The sequence below is a fragment of the Macaca fascicularis genome, chromosome 12, assembly GCF_037993035.2.
Source record: "Macaca fascicularis isolate 582-1 chromosome 12, T2T-MFA8v1.1".
NCBI lineage: Eukaryota > Metazoa > Chordata > Mammalia > Primates > Cercopithecidae > Macaca > Macaca fascicularis.
Window position 1 is genome coordinate 118,490,013 of NC_088386.1, and position 14,818 is coordinate 118,504,830.

Here is a 14,818-nt window from a genome sequence, read left to right on the forward strand (position 1 = left end):
GTGATTTGGCTGCTATTGAATCTCATCTGCATTATTCTCAGAAATTGAATTCATTTGGAGCTAGCATAGAAAAGAATAAATATTCTGTTAACTAGGAAACATTGACCGATCTATGACTAAAAGTTATTTTCTAGAATAACTGCAGTGTTTTGGTTTGTTTCCGTTTGTTTTAATGTCAGTGTCTGCTTGCATTCAAAGCATTTGCAGCATCTGCAAAGAAGTGGGTCTTGGCTTTTACTCTGCTCTCGGCTTCAGCTCGCTCTGTGAAGGCAGCCAAGGGCAGAGAAGGCCCTTCACATTCTCAGCAGGGGACCTGGCAGAGGGGAAGATGCCAGAATCATAGAGTTCTCGGCATAAATAGTTTCAAGATCTGAATGCATTCTTTCCTAACAATTGACTGAATGGGTTTGTTCTCTCCCCTTCTTTCTCACTAGCTAACCTTGTGTTGTGTTGGCCTGTTCAATAGCATTCTTCAGGGAAGATGTTTGGAGATAGAATGGGAATTTGTCGCAGTAAACTGCATATGGGAATGTGATGTAGGGTCAGAATTAGTAACTGCTGGGAGTTTTCATGTTTAGGGTCTGCTGTTGAGATACCCAGAGATGTTTACCAAAAAAAGGAGTGTTTCAGTTTGGCTAAGAATGAAAATACTCTATTTTATGGGTTTATATAAGCATTTACTTTAAAAATTTGTTCTAATGCTTGGGGTAGCTCTATTAGCATTCTTTTCTACACACTGGAGCTTGTCTGCCTCTATTATTGTTTCCTGTAATGAGATATAATAAGCTCAAGCTTTTACCTAAATATCAAGTTTTATAACAGAAAATGAGAATAGGTTAAAAAATCAAAGGGATTTAGAACTTTCTGTATTTGAACGTTGGAAAATGTTAGTTTTGTGTAATGATTTTTTTTTTCCAAATAATTTAAAAGACTTATACATATAAACCTTGGATGGTAAACTGAATTAAAGGTTGACTGTATTTCAGACAATGTGATCCATAGGGTGAGGCTGGAAACACATCTTGTATTTTTTTTTTTTTTTTTTTTTTTTGAGACGGGGTCTCACTCTGTCACCCAGTCTGGAGTACGGTGGCGCAATCTCAGCTCATTGCAACCTCTGCCTCCCGAGTTGAAGTGATTCCCCTGCCTCAGCCTCCTGAGTAGCTGGGACTAAAGGCACACACCACCACGTCCGGCTAACTTTTTGTATTTTTTAGTAGAGACGGGGTTTCACCATATTGGCCAGGCTGGTCCTGAACTCCTGACCTTGTGATCCGCCCACCTCAGCCTCCCAAAATGCTGGAATTACAGGCGTGAGCCACCATGCTTGGCCTATGCCTTTATTTTAAAAGTTACTTGGATCACGGAGGAATGGTATGTTATTATATAGATTCTTAAGGGTATTTCATTTTTTTGGCATGATATGAAAATTATAAACAATCATTTCTACTTTAGTCTGTTTTGAAACATTCTGATTTTCACATTTTGATTTTTTTCTCCTTGATTTCATTATATTATAATAAAAGTAACAAGTATTGACTAGAAAATCTGGAAGATCCTGGAGTGTAGAGAAGATAATAGTCATTTGTAATGTCACAACACAGAGAAGAAATGACTCTTAACATTTTTATTTCCTTCTGACATTTTATCCATGCTTACAAGTATATACTTATATAAAATTAGGATCATCCTTTCTGTAAAGCTTGTATTCTGTTTAAAACATCTCACTTATGGTTACCTTGAAACTATAGAAAATGAGGTTGCAGAAATTTGTCTTTTCAAATGGAAAATGTTCTGGCTATATTATTAAATAAGAAAGCAGCACAGCATGGTTTTTATCTCATTTTTGGTGTAAGCAGCATAATATGCTTGATTTATCGTTCTAGCTTCTTTCTTATTATGATGTATGTTCCATACTTTATGCATTTTTGCTTGTTTCTGATGTTTCTGTAATGCAGCATGTGTTACTTTTTGGATTTAAATGGCATGAGCTGAAATAATCCAACAAGAATCATCCCTGTATGTAAACTTCATGAGCAGTCTTATTATCGTCTCTGGTTCTTTTCTTAGAATCAGTTCCTAGGAGTGGAATCGCTGGGTCTCGGTGTTTGAATATGCTGTATATTTTGTATACTTTGTAGTCTAGTTATATTTCTCTATGGGAAGGAGATTTACATTTGTTCTTTGCAAAGTAAAGAATATTTATTCTCACCATTTTTGCTCTTGTATCTTTCCCTTATCATGCCTTTTGCACCATTCTCTTTACCTGTCTTCCATATATTTCATATATTCCCTATCAACCGTCTGCACTGTTTCCTCTCTTCTCCCCATCTCTCAAATCCACCCATTCAGGACAATTATCCCCATTTTTTCCCTCTGTTACACGGTCATCTGCCCTATAGCTTGCCTCTGCTGTCCTGTAGAACCATGAACCATTTTCCCTCTAGCCTCACGTACTGTGCCAAGCACTGTGCGGCTCCAAAGAAGTCACCTCCTAACTTTGAATATGCAAAAAAATAAAAACAACAGATTCAGTTCAAAGACAGATATTTTGTGAGCTTTCATAGTTTCTCTGAATTTAGTAGCTTAAAAAAAACTGATATAAAAAGTTGTTTTCAAATTTTCAAGTATTTATAGTCTTTATTTTTAGAAACTGTTGGGAATAATTTTATTATAAGAAATTTAGAGACTGATATTAGAAAGCTCATTAGCTAGAGTCCAAGCATTTTCCTTACAAAAATACCTATGTGTCTTTATTACAATGTCACCTTTATGGCTGAAAATCTCACCAACAGCCATATTGACTAAAATTACTTTTGCCTCAAATGCTGGGGCTATGAACCATAATAGTCTAGTCTCCTGATGCATTGAAGATGAACAGAATTCATTTATAAAAAATATTCCAACCAGATGTCTGAGAATTTGGTTATAAATCAGCAATTACAAAGGAAGACAGAGGAAAGGAAGACAGATTTTTATTTATATATTGAAACAATGGGTACTAAGTATTATAGATAATTGGGATAAGGGAAAGGCATTCCATTCTTATGCCTTTGGATCCTCATGGTTTACCTCCCACTTTTGAGTGAGAGCATAAAATGTTTGGTTTTCCATTCCTGAGTTACTTCATGTAGAATACTAGTCTCCAATCTCATCCAGGGTGCTGTGAGTGCCATTAATTCATTTGTTTTTATGGCTGAGTAGTATTCCATTGTATATATGCCACAGTTTCTTTATCCACTAGTTGACTGATGGGCATTTGGGTTGGTTCCACATTTTTGCAATTGCGAATTGTGCTGCTATAGACATGAGTGTGCAAATATCTTTTTTGTATAATGACTTCTTTTCCTCTGGGTAGATACCTAGTAGTGGGATCAAATGGTAGTTCTACTTTTAGTTCTTTAAGGAATCTCCACACTGTTTTCCATAGTGGTTGTACTAGTTTACATTCCCACCAGCAGTGGAGAAGTGTTTCCTGTTCACCACATCCGAGCCAACATCTATTCTTTTTTAATTTTTTGATTATGGCCATTGTTGCAGGAATAAGGTGGTATTGCGTTATGGTTTTGAATGACACAAAGGACTCTGGGGACTTGGGGAAAGGATGAGAAGAGGGTGAGAGATAAAAGACTACAAATTGGGTGCAATGTATACTGCTTGGGTGATAGGTGCACCAAAATCTCACAAATCATCACTAAAGAATTACTCAAGCCGGGCGTGGTGGCTCACGTCTGTAATCCTGGCAGTTTGGGAGGCCGAGGTGGGCAGATCACCTGAGGTCAGGAGTTTGAGACCAGCCTGACCAACATGGAGAAACCCTGTCTCTACTAAAAATACAAAATTAGCCAGGCATGGTGGTGCTTGCCTGTAATCCCAGCTACTCAGGAGGCTGAGGCAGGAGAATCACTTGAACCTGAGAGGCAGAGGTTGTGGTGAGCTGAGATCACACCATTGCACTCTAGCCTGGGCAACAAGAGCAAAACTCCGTCTCAAACAAACAAAAAAAGAACTTACTCATGTAACCAACCACCACCTGTTCCCCAATAACCTATGGAAATAAAACATTTAAAAAAGACAAAAACAGAGAAAGGCATTCCAGTGTCCCAATGCCTGTAACTCAATGTCTACTATGTGTTAGGCACTAGGCTAGGAGCTTTGTGGAATAATGCAAAGGCCCCGACCTTGCTGATCAGACCCTATAATCAATGTAGCGGAAAGGCAGGTAACACACAGCAACAGCAAAACGCAATGCAAGAAGGGCTTTTGTAGTCACATTCAGCAAGTGCCTTCACATTCGGTTCAGGGAGAAAGCAAGAGAAAGGTTGGTTCCAACTGTGTTAATACATGAAGATATTTTAGAAAGGAAGTAGCTTTTAAATGTAGCCTTAGACGCACCAATAAGACCTTGATGGAGGTGGTTAAAGTGTGCTGTACCTAACACAAATGCAAAATTTTGACCCTAAAATTGTATTAGGCATATTTGGGAAAAGCAAATAGACCTATGTGAGTGGGGCAGAAAGTTCTGATGGGAAAGTGAGAGAAAACCTGGAATGACAGGATTAATGAAACCCATGTCATAGAAGACTTTGTAAACCTCTATGCTAGTATTTCCGAGTTTTCTATTTAGACTCATGACATCAGAATTACCTTGTGGTGTTAAAATGTAGACTCCTGGGCCACACTTCTGATCACAATCAGAGGGCAGTACCCTGAATCTGCATTTTAACCATCTTCCTAGGAGATTCCAATGCACACTAAACTCTGAGAACATTTGCCATTGAAATAACCATCAGGGCAGTGTGGCCTAGGGGTATGAGGAAGAAAGGATTCGTCCCTTTGGAGGTCCCTCTGCCAGGCAAGTCTCAAAGCGGCATTATTTAGCTCTGTGCATTATAAATTTAGGTAAAATGACTTTTTATCTTCCAGGCTTCATTAGGGCACAGACTTGAGTCCAGTGGAGCTGCCTGGGAGACGATCTGAGTGGGAGAATCTTCTGTCCCCCGCAAGAGAGGAGAGACCTGTTTGCAGTGTGAGGCTCATTCACCTGGCTCTCCTCCTTCCCTCAGAATTCTTATGCCTTTAAAACCACACAAACAAAATGCCCTCAGAGCTTCAGGAGTGAGATCTTATCACACCAACCTGTGTGGAGGACACAGTGAGGGTCCTGAGATCCCAGTCATGTGAAGTTGAAAGGCAGATACTGTTTGGAAGAGGAGAAACTGAATTTTATCTTACTTTTTAAAAAGAGGTACTGTATTCACATGATACAAAATTCAAAAGGTACAGAGGGCATCCTGTGAAAAGTCTCCTCCTGACTGTCCCCAGCCATCCAAGTAGCACCTCTGTGTATTCAGGTGAAAGGGTATCTCTGTACCTGCCCACATTCTCCCTGAACCGAATGTGAAATACAGGAAATGGTAATATACTGTATGCACTGTTCTGCACCTTGCTTTTTAAAATTTGTCAGAGCTTTCTTGTTCTTTTTGCAGCGGCGTAGTATTCCAGTGCGTGGCTATATCATAGTAAAATTTAGTCCTCTATAGATGGAACTTGGGTTATTTCCAGTGTGTTGCTATTACAAACAATACTACAACAGATACCTTGTAAGTATCTCCTTTTAAACGTGAGCAGTTATATCTCTAAGGTCAAGTCCCAGAATGAGATTGTTGGGCTGGAGGATAAATAAATGTGTAATTTTTAAAGCTATTGACAGGCTCCTCCCCATAAATGTTATACCATTTTGCATTCATATGATGAATGAAAAAGAGTCCCTCTCAGTTCACCCCTACAGTTTCATTAACAAAATGTTAAACCTCTGCATCTCTGTCAGCAGGGACAGGCAAGGAGTCCATTCTCTGCATGGTTTGTGTGGGAAGGTGGAGGAGGGAGCAGCTATACTGGGAACCTCGCCAGGGGTCCAGAGCCTGCTTTGCAGACAGCGGTGGGCATTCAGTGGCAACAAAAGAGCCCACTAGCTTTTTAGTTTTAGTTTACGTGTCTGAAATCTATTTTGAAATTTTAATTTAAAAATTAACAGTAGAATTGACTTTATGTTTGGCATAAAGTTCCATGAATGTTAATACATGTATTGATCTGAGTGACCCCCACTAAAATAAGGAACAGTTGCATCATCCTCAAACCTCCCTCCTCCCATCCCTTTGGAGTCACAACCTCCCCTCACCCCGAAACCCCTAGGCAACTGCTGATCAATTCTCCATCACTATGGTTTTATCTTTTCGAGAATGTTATCTAAATGGAACTACACAGTATGTATCCCTTGGAGCTTGACTTCTTCGGTTCAGCATAATTTCCTGGAGGCTTCATCCAAGCTGTTGCACACATCAGTAGTGTGTTGCTTTTTACTGCTGAGAAGTATCACAGTTGATTTACCCGTTCACCCATTCCGAGCATTGGAGTTGTTTCCAGTTTGGGCTGATTATTAATAAAACTGCTATAAGCATGCACGTACCATTATTTGTGGGAACATAAGTTTTAGTTTCTCCCTAGTATAATTTTCATACTTTATTATGAGTAAGCTTAGGGATATTTTCGTACATTTAAGAGACATTTGTATTTCCTTTTCTGTTATCTGCTCATTTCTTTTATCCATTTTTCTTTTTGGTGGTTGTTGATTTTTATTTTAGAAAACTTGGTTTAAGGGAGATGACAGGACATCCAGATGGAAATGTTTAGCATTCAATTAAAACATACGAGCCTCAATTTTGAGAGAGAGGCTCAAAGATGTGGAATTGAGAGGCACACTGATAGGGAATGGAGAGACGAAGCCAGGGAGCTATGTGAACTCGAGAGAAACATGCAAGGCTTGAAGACAGAATCTGTACAAATGCCCATGTTTAGGATGTGGAAAGAGGAAGAGGTAAAGGAAGAAATCGAGAAAGAGACTTCTGAGAGGTCACAGAAGATTCGGGCTATTTTAGGGTAACATTAATAAAAGCTGAATTTTAAAGGTCTGATAAGTAAAGGGTTTAAATCCCAGAGCACAACGTCAAGAGAGAGACAGAGCATCTGTCTCCAAGAATTCCAAATAACAGGCCTACAGTTCATCCTGATTGTTGTAGCAAGGTCACAAGATTACCCCTGCACTATTCATTATGAAAGGAATTCAGTGCATTGATTGGCCTACCTATGTCATGTGCTTCAACTCCATAATTTCCCGGAACCTCATGGATCCCCAAGGGGAAATATGGGGCTGTTGGAAGACTTAGATGCTGAAGAAACAGCCAATGAATGTCCAGTGAGTGGCCTTTGAGAGTGGCATATCATCTGAGTGCAGGAGCTTAGAAGCAGCTGCACATCAAGTTGAGAGACTGGAGGCAACACGTGTAGAAAACCCAAAGAGTTTGGCTCAATTTTGGTAACCAGGAAGCCTAAATGAAGGATTTGTTTTCCCCAAAATTAAGGCAATATCAGTGCATATTCATACACCCAAGAAAAGACACCACAGGGAGGGAGGCTGCAGAGATGGTGAAGCCTGAGGGGATAGTGGAGGGGAACTGAAGTGTGCACTGGTGAAGCCCTGGAGCCAGGTGCAGGCTGTGAGGACACTCAACTCTCCCTCTGAGAGGCAGGCAGTCTTTCTCATCCACCCTCACTCCTCCCCCATCCACTATCACTCTCCCCCATCCACTCTCACTTCCTCCACACCCTCACTCCTCGCCTACCACCCTCACTCCTGCTCCATCCACCCTCACTCCTCCCCCATCCACCCGCACTCCTCCCTCATCCACCCTCACTCCTCCTCCATCCACCCTCACTCCTCAATCATCCACCCTCACTCCTCCCCATCCACCCTCACTCCTCCCTCATCCACCCTCACTCCTCCCCATCCACCCTCACTCCTCCCTCATCCACCCTCACTCCTCCCCATCCACCCTCACTCCTCCCTCATCCACCCTCACTCCTCCCCATCCACTCTCCTCCCCCATCCACCCTCACTCCTCCCTCCCTCACTCCTCGCCTACTACCCTCCTCCTCCGCCCACCCTCGCTCCTCCCCCATCCACCCTCACTCCTCCCCATCCACCCTCACTCCTCCCCATCCACTCTCACTCCTCCCCCATCCACCCTCACTCCTCCCCATCCACCCTCACTCCTCCCCATCCACTCTCATTCCTCCCCCATCCACCCTTACTCTTCCCCCATCCACCCTGACTCCTCCCCCCTCACTCCTTCCCCATCCACCCTCACTCCTCCCCCCTCACTCCTTCCCCATCCACCCTCACTCCTTCCCCATCCACCCTTAGTTCTCCCACATCCACCCTGACTCCTCCCTGCCCCTGTCCACCCTCCCAACTGCGGTCAATCTTTTTAAAGTGAAAACCCAGTCATGTTGCTACCCAGTGAGAGCTACTTCAGGAACTCAGGCTGCTCCCAGGATGTAGTACTCATGGAATGGGTTGGACTTTAGGGCCCTGTGTGAAGTGGCTCCTGCCTGTGTTCACTCTCTCCTCTCCAGCCCCCAGGGACCATCAAGATCCCTAGTCAACCTCTTTCTCTCTGAAATAATGGTAACTCCCTGTCTCTTTACCAGACCGTGAGGTCCAGGATAGGTGGGGATGGTGTGTGTTTGGTTCATCTGGATCCTCTAGCACTGTGCTTGGCAAACAGTAGGTGCTCATACATGGCCACTGTATGAAGGATAGATGGATGGATACCCCCTAATCTGTGAAACTTGCTGTTGCCTTAGTGATTATTTCTAAGATCTAATTTTCACCCATTGTTTATCCAAATCAGATGTCATTGTATTAGACACTAAACAAGAGAAATAAATAATGAAGTTATTAGAAAAAGCAAGACCAAGCCTTAGAATTCTATTATACATATAGGAAAAAAAGAATATAGGGAAACATGCAAACTTAGGGAAAGTGCTTAACTCTAGGTATTGAAACTAAAAATTGATTAATTATATGGTGCAAAGAGAAGACTAAGGAAAGAGGGACATGTGGGACATCAAGGAGTTAAAGATATTTTAAGCAGGAAAGGGAGGAGGCAATGGAAGAAAGCAAGCTACTGTTCTAAAGAATGGGATTAATTAAATAAAGCATGGTACAACTGCTCAACGAAATTGTATGCACACTGTTTGAAATCCTGTCTCTGAAGGCGGGGTAGTAGTGCCAAGGCTGACGCAGAAGAATTTTGGTGCTACCACATCCAAATATCTCCTCAAACCACCCCAAAGGAACATGTCCTCTACATAACAATGATGTGCTTGCTGTGTACATTTGGCTCCCCCAGACGCCAGCTTCCCCCTTCAGCCAGCCTGCAGCCCAATCCCCACCTGCCAAGAAGGGATGGTGACACCTCTGTGAAGATGGTGACAGCATTTGTGATATAACTGTCAAAATACTAGATTTATATAAGTTTGAAGGACAATGAGATTACAGTTATTCATTAAGAAAACAAATACAGAATTTATTCCAAAAGGTTAAAAAGGTGAAAGAAGATACGTAACATGAGTAGTATGGTTGCTGGGAGCATTTTTTCCCATTTTCACTTCAAATTTTTACAACTTTACACTTTCTTTGAACATGTACTGTAAAATAAAACAATGCAAAAATTGTGTTTTAAATATCAAACTAACCATATTTGACTCAAATTATACCTGTATACAAGGAAACACTCATTGGTTCACACTGTTCTTTTCTCTCCTTCCCAAAGGATGTGCTGGGTGGCGTCCTGATCACCGCACTCCTCATCGTCCTCACCTACCCTGCCTGGACCTTCATTGACCGCCTGGACTCAGCCAGCCCCCTCTTCCCCGTGTGTGTCATAGTTGTGCCGTTCTTCCTGTGTTACAATTACCCTGTTTCTGATTACTACAGCCCAACCCGGGCGGACACCACCACCATTCTGGCTGCTGGGGCTGGAGTGACCATAGGATTCTGGATCAACCACTCCTTCCAGCTTGTATCCCAGCCGGCTGAACCTCTCCCTGTCATTCAGAACATCCCACCGCTCACCACCGACATGTTCATTTTGGGTCTGACCAAATTTGCAGTGGGAATTGTGTTGATCCTCTTGGTTCGTCAGCTCGTACAAAACCTCTCGCTGCAAGTGCTATACTCATGGTTCAAGGTGGTCACCAGGAACAAGGAGGCCAGACGGAGACTGGAGATTGAAGTGCCTTACAAGTTTGTTACCTACACATCTGTTGGCATCTGCGCTACAACCTTTGTGCCAATGCTGCACAGGTTTCTGGGATTACCCTGAGTCTCAAACAGTTGGAAACTAGCCCACTGGACATGAGAGCCAAGACATAGGAAAGTTATTGGTAGGCAAATCTTGACCACTTATTTTTCTTTAACAACAACAAAAAAGTCATATGGCTGTCTTGCTACTACTAGATAAATGATGCTGCTGTGTGAAAGGAAAAACTATCTCATAGCGGTCATTAGTCTGTAATGGTTACGCTACAGCTGAACCCAGGCTAAAATCCATAATCTAGATCTTTAAAGGCACACCCCCACCCCGGCCCCTGCTCCTCTTTCTGTTGCATGGACTTTGGACCTAGTCATGGGCTGGCAGGAATTGTAGCCTGGCTTAGGAATAGCTAGGAGCCCTACTGGGTTCAGGAGAGCCAACAGGGATGGGGTGATCTGGGAGGCTGGAGATACAGCCTTTCTTTTCCATTACAACCTTGCCTAGCACGGTGTCTTATTTCCAAAATAGGAACCTTGGTCCAGGAGAAGGGGTGGCACCGTATAAAAGTGCATTTCTTGGACAGGGTGACTTCCTTATCGTTTATTTGGTGTTTTTTTGTTTTGTTTTGTTTGAGACAGGATCTTGCTGTTTTCCAGGCTGTAGTATAGTGGCACAATCTCAGCTCACTGCAAAATCTGCCTCCTGGGCTCAAGCGATCCTCCTGCTTCAGCCTCCTGAGTAGCTGGGACTATAAGCATGGACCACCATGCCCAGCTAATTTTTGTAGAGACACGGTTTCGCCGTGTTGCCCAGGCATGTCTCAAACTCCTGGGCTTAAGCGATCCGCCCACCTCAGCCTCCCAAAGTGCTGGGATTACAGGCATGAGCCACTGTGCCCAGCCTCCTCCTTGTTATGATCAAATTAGACTTACTGGTTGGGTGGTAAGACGACTGTGAAAGAAAGCTCACTGTGAGAGATGAAAGGCGGAGGCAGAGCTGTGAGGTCATGGGGAAAAGCCTGCTTTCCTTATGAGCCTGGTGTTCATGCTGAAATAGGGATCTGCTCTTCCTTGTTTCCATGGATTTTGCAGGATTCCAGGTACCATTAACACACTCTTCTGACCCACGAAACAAACTGGCTGCTCGCACCTCACCAAACAGGTTGGGGGTTAGCCTTCAACACAGGTGGATACATCTGGGATTCACTGAGATTCTCACCCTTTCTTGCTTCCTAGTGGTTTGGGACAGGCCCTCTGCCCATTGTCAGCAGTGAGCAGTGTTTTGCTTTCGTACAAACCTGGAAGGCACTGGCATCTGCCTAGGCAAGTGGATCCGTAGAAGAACAGATGAACGCAATCCTTTCTGGAGCCTGACAAAGAAGGGATAGGCTTCCTTGACATTGCCTGGTCCCGACAAGGCCTCCCTGACATTACTCCTCCAATTTCACTGTTATCTTCTGTAAATCTATTCTCTCATCTACTGAATAGAATCAGGCTCCCTTTTTGTCTTCCCACCTCTTATCTCTTGGCAATTTTAAGGGTAATGAATGCAAGAACAACTTTAGTGTCTCTAGGGAAAAAAAGCCAACCAAATACAAAGCCCATTAAGTCTACTAGGGTGAGTCCTCTTAACATGGGAAGGTGATGATTATGCAAACACTAGAGTTCCCTCCTCTTCAGTTCCTAAGAATAAGGAACGGGTATCAAGAACTGTTTTTAAAGTTAGTGTAACTATCGTTAACAAAGTATCCATTGAGGTGTAGTGCCTGTAGGACTGAAGCCAGTGCTTTACCAACCCAACACATCATCACCATGTGCATACACGGAAAAAATTAGCGTCCTTAAAAGTTACAGAGGCTCTTAAGGTGTTAAAACTGAAAAATCACATTTTTCTTTATTTCAAATATGTTCTACAGCCTTATGGTTGTGACGATATTTAGTATGTAACTTAGCGTTCCAATTTCTTAATAATTTTTAGCAAAACATCCTGTTTTTACTTAAAATTCTTCTCACATTTATTATAGTTAGAAGGCAAAGATCAAGATGACCTGCCATTTGACTGCTTTTACATCAAATTCTGCCCAGTATTTGCAGCACAACTCAGGGGAAGGGCCTTAGCTTGCAGGTACTCCCAGCCTGCATCTGCCCCTGCAGAGCAGTGGCTGTCAGCTGGATGAGGCACTTTTCTGTAATTCCATCCGCACGGCTGCCCAGCCAGAGTTCACAACACCGGATATCTACACAAAATAATTGTGGTTGACTTGTCTGAAGTCAACTGACAAAAGGATCAGCTTTTCCCACGTGTATCTTTTAAAAAGAGGGATTGTGATCATTGTCACAGCAGTGGGTGTTGGCATCTCATATATATGATATACATATCATATACATAATTTTTACTGCTGTCTCTATTTTTAAGTCCCAACAATAGGAAGGCCGATCAGCTATACTGATATATTTAAGGCTGTCCTTACCTAATTTGGGTTGAGGCTGACTATATCAGCCACAGCACATTAAAGAATGAGTCAATGATTTGTCATAGGTTGGTCACTTTTTAAGTATCTGATTACTGCAACTGGAGAATGAAAAGTATATATTGGTAATGCCAACCTCAGTTTTTGAGCACTCCTGCTCTGTGGTGTAGAATCAGAAAAAAATCGATCGGGGAAAAAAAAGGCATTACCTGATTCACACTCTTGCCTTGCTAGCCCTCTTCCATTCATTTCTCACACAGCACTTTGCTCTGTTAAATCCTCTCTCACTCTCACACCATTGCATGCCCCTTCAAAGGGTATGGTTCAGCTCCTTTCAAAACATTTGGAGTTTCTCTCTGGGGAAGGAGCGCCCCCTACTGGTCTGGCTTCAGTCTAGGTCCAGGGTCCCTCTCTTGATCTGGCGTCTTGAAGATTAATTTAAAAGGCAAGCTCATCACAATGTAAGCCTACGGTCTGGTCAAACTTGCTTTTGGGAACTGTGACACCAAAGCCCCCAGGATTATCTGCCCCTCCAGGAGTCAGATAGAATGACATGCCTTTATCCTAATTGTCCACATTCCACCCCCAACCCACTGCCACTGTGGGCCAAGCCATCCATCTTGCAATCTTCATCTAAAACAGCTCTCATTTCATGCCAGTTTTGCTCTAACCTGCACCGTCACAATATATTCAGAAGATGAAAACGTAGAAGGCACCCCTGAATTAAAAACACTTACATGGTAGTGGCTGGAATTACTCTAAAACATGCCCAGTGATCTCACTGTAACATGGGATTTTCTCACCCAAATAGGCAACTCATGCTTCCTGAGTGTAATCAAAGCATGTGGTGTTTTCGCGCCATATGCGCCAGATTTCTATTTTAGAAACCTTCAGCTGTCTTGCTTATGTACCATATGTAAATTTATTCTTTTTAAAATCACTTTTATTTGATTTTGACTTATTAAATGCTTTAAAAGCCAGTGTTCTGTTTCCTTGGATTTTTTTCTTAACGTAGACCTTTTTCTCTGAGTTCACTGGACCTGAGTTGAAAAGGGGACAAAAATAAGAGGCAGGCTACATAATTCTCTGTTTCTGTCATAATCCAATCATGTGCAAATGTTGGCGAGCCACGGAGGGCCCACAGGTGTAACAGGAAAGAAGTGGTATTTTGGTATCCTTAAAGCCCCTCCTCTACTCCATGATACTAAAGAACCTCCTTTTACCTTATATGGAGTTAAATGTCACTATGTTTTGAAAGGTAAATTGTTGTAAGTTTTGCTAGTTAAGGTAAGTAAAAGGTTTTTAGAGATGAGTTCTCTATCAGCTGAACCAAATAAACACAACCGTAATTCAAATTCACAGCCTATCACTGCAATGATCTGCTCTGCCTTTAAGCATCCCAAATTTGCTATTTGTGATGGTTCATACAGTTGACACTGCCCCTTATTTGCAAGGGCGGACCTAGGACTCTATTTGTACTTCGAGCAGGACGTAGGAGATGTAACGCTCCAACCTATCCTGTGCGGTTTTCGCAGGACAGAGAAGACACAGCGGCAGAGAATTACAATTCAAGAGCCAAAGGGTTAAGGCTGTAGGGAAGAGAAAATGATGACATGGGAACTGGGAGGAGGGGGAGACTGCATGAGCGAGGTTTAGAGAACAGATGGGGTTTGCACAGGGAATGTGACAGGAAGTAGGTAGGAGATGGTACTCCATGGCTACAGAACAGCTTGTCTGAGGCACTTCCCAAACACCTCCGGTTCTTACAAGAAAAAACCAAACCATGTTGGTGATTGTAAGACTAACAGTGGTGGTGGTGTAATAATGGATGAGCACAGGGCTGTGATACTGCGAAATCAAACCACATGAACGAGAAGTGTGAGAAGCCCCTCCCAGAGGGGGTGACGTCCAGAGGTAACTTCAGACTCCTTTCATCACTCCTCATTGAAATACAGTTGCCCCCTGAACAACTCGGAGCTCAGGTGTGCCAACCTCCTATGTAGTAAAAATGCATATAACTTACAACTCCCCCAAAACTTAACGACTAATAGTCTGCCGTAAATGGGAAGGCTTTCTGATGGCACGATCAGTAGATTACCACATATCTCATATGTTATAAGCATTACATACTGTATTCTTACAATAAAGTAAACTAGAGAAAAGAAAATGTTAAGAAAATCATAAGGAA

General features: G+C 42.6%; 1 protein-coding gene across 3 annotated transcripts in view; it reads left to right on the top strand.

The window, feature by feature from the left end:
• Positions 1 to 13,610, top strand: part of SGPP2 (sphingosine-1-phosphate phosphatase 2) — a 145,904-nt gene extending 132,294 nt beyond the window's left edge. For all 3 annotated transcript variants that reach the window (XM_065526162.1, XM_074010327.1, XM_005574424.4), the window contains one exon: positions 9,678 to 13,610. In XM_065526162.1, coding sequence (XP_065382234.1) covers positions 9,678 to 10,229 — 552 coding nt within the window. In that variant the 3' untranslated portion in view covers positions 10,230 to 13,610. The remainder of the gene's footprint in view (positions 1 to 9,677) is intronic.
• Positions 13,611 to 14,818: the final 1,208 nt, after the last annotated feature.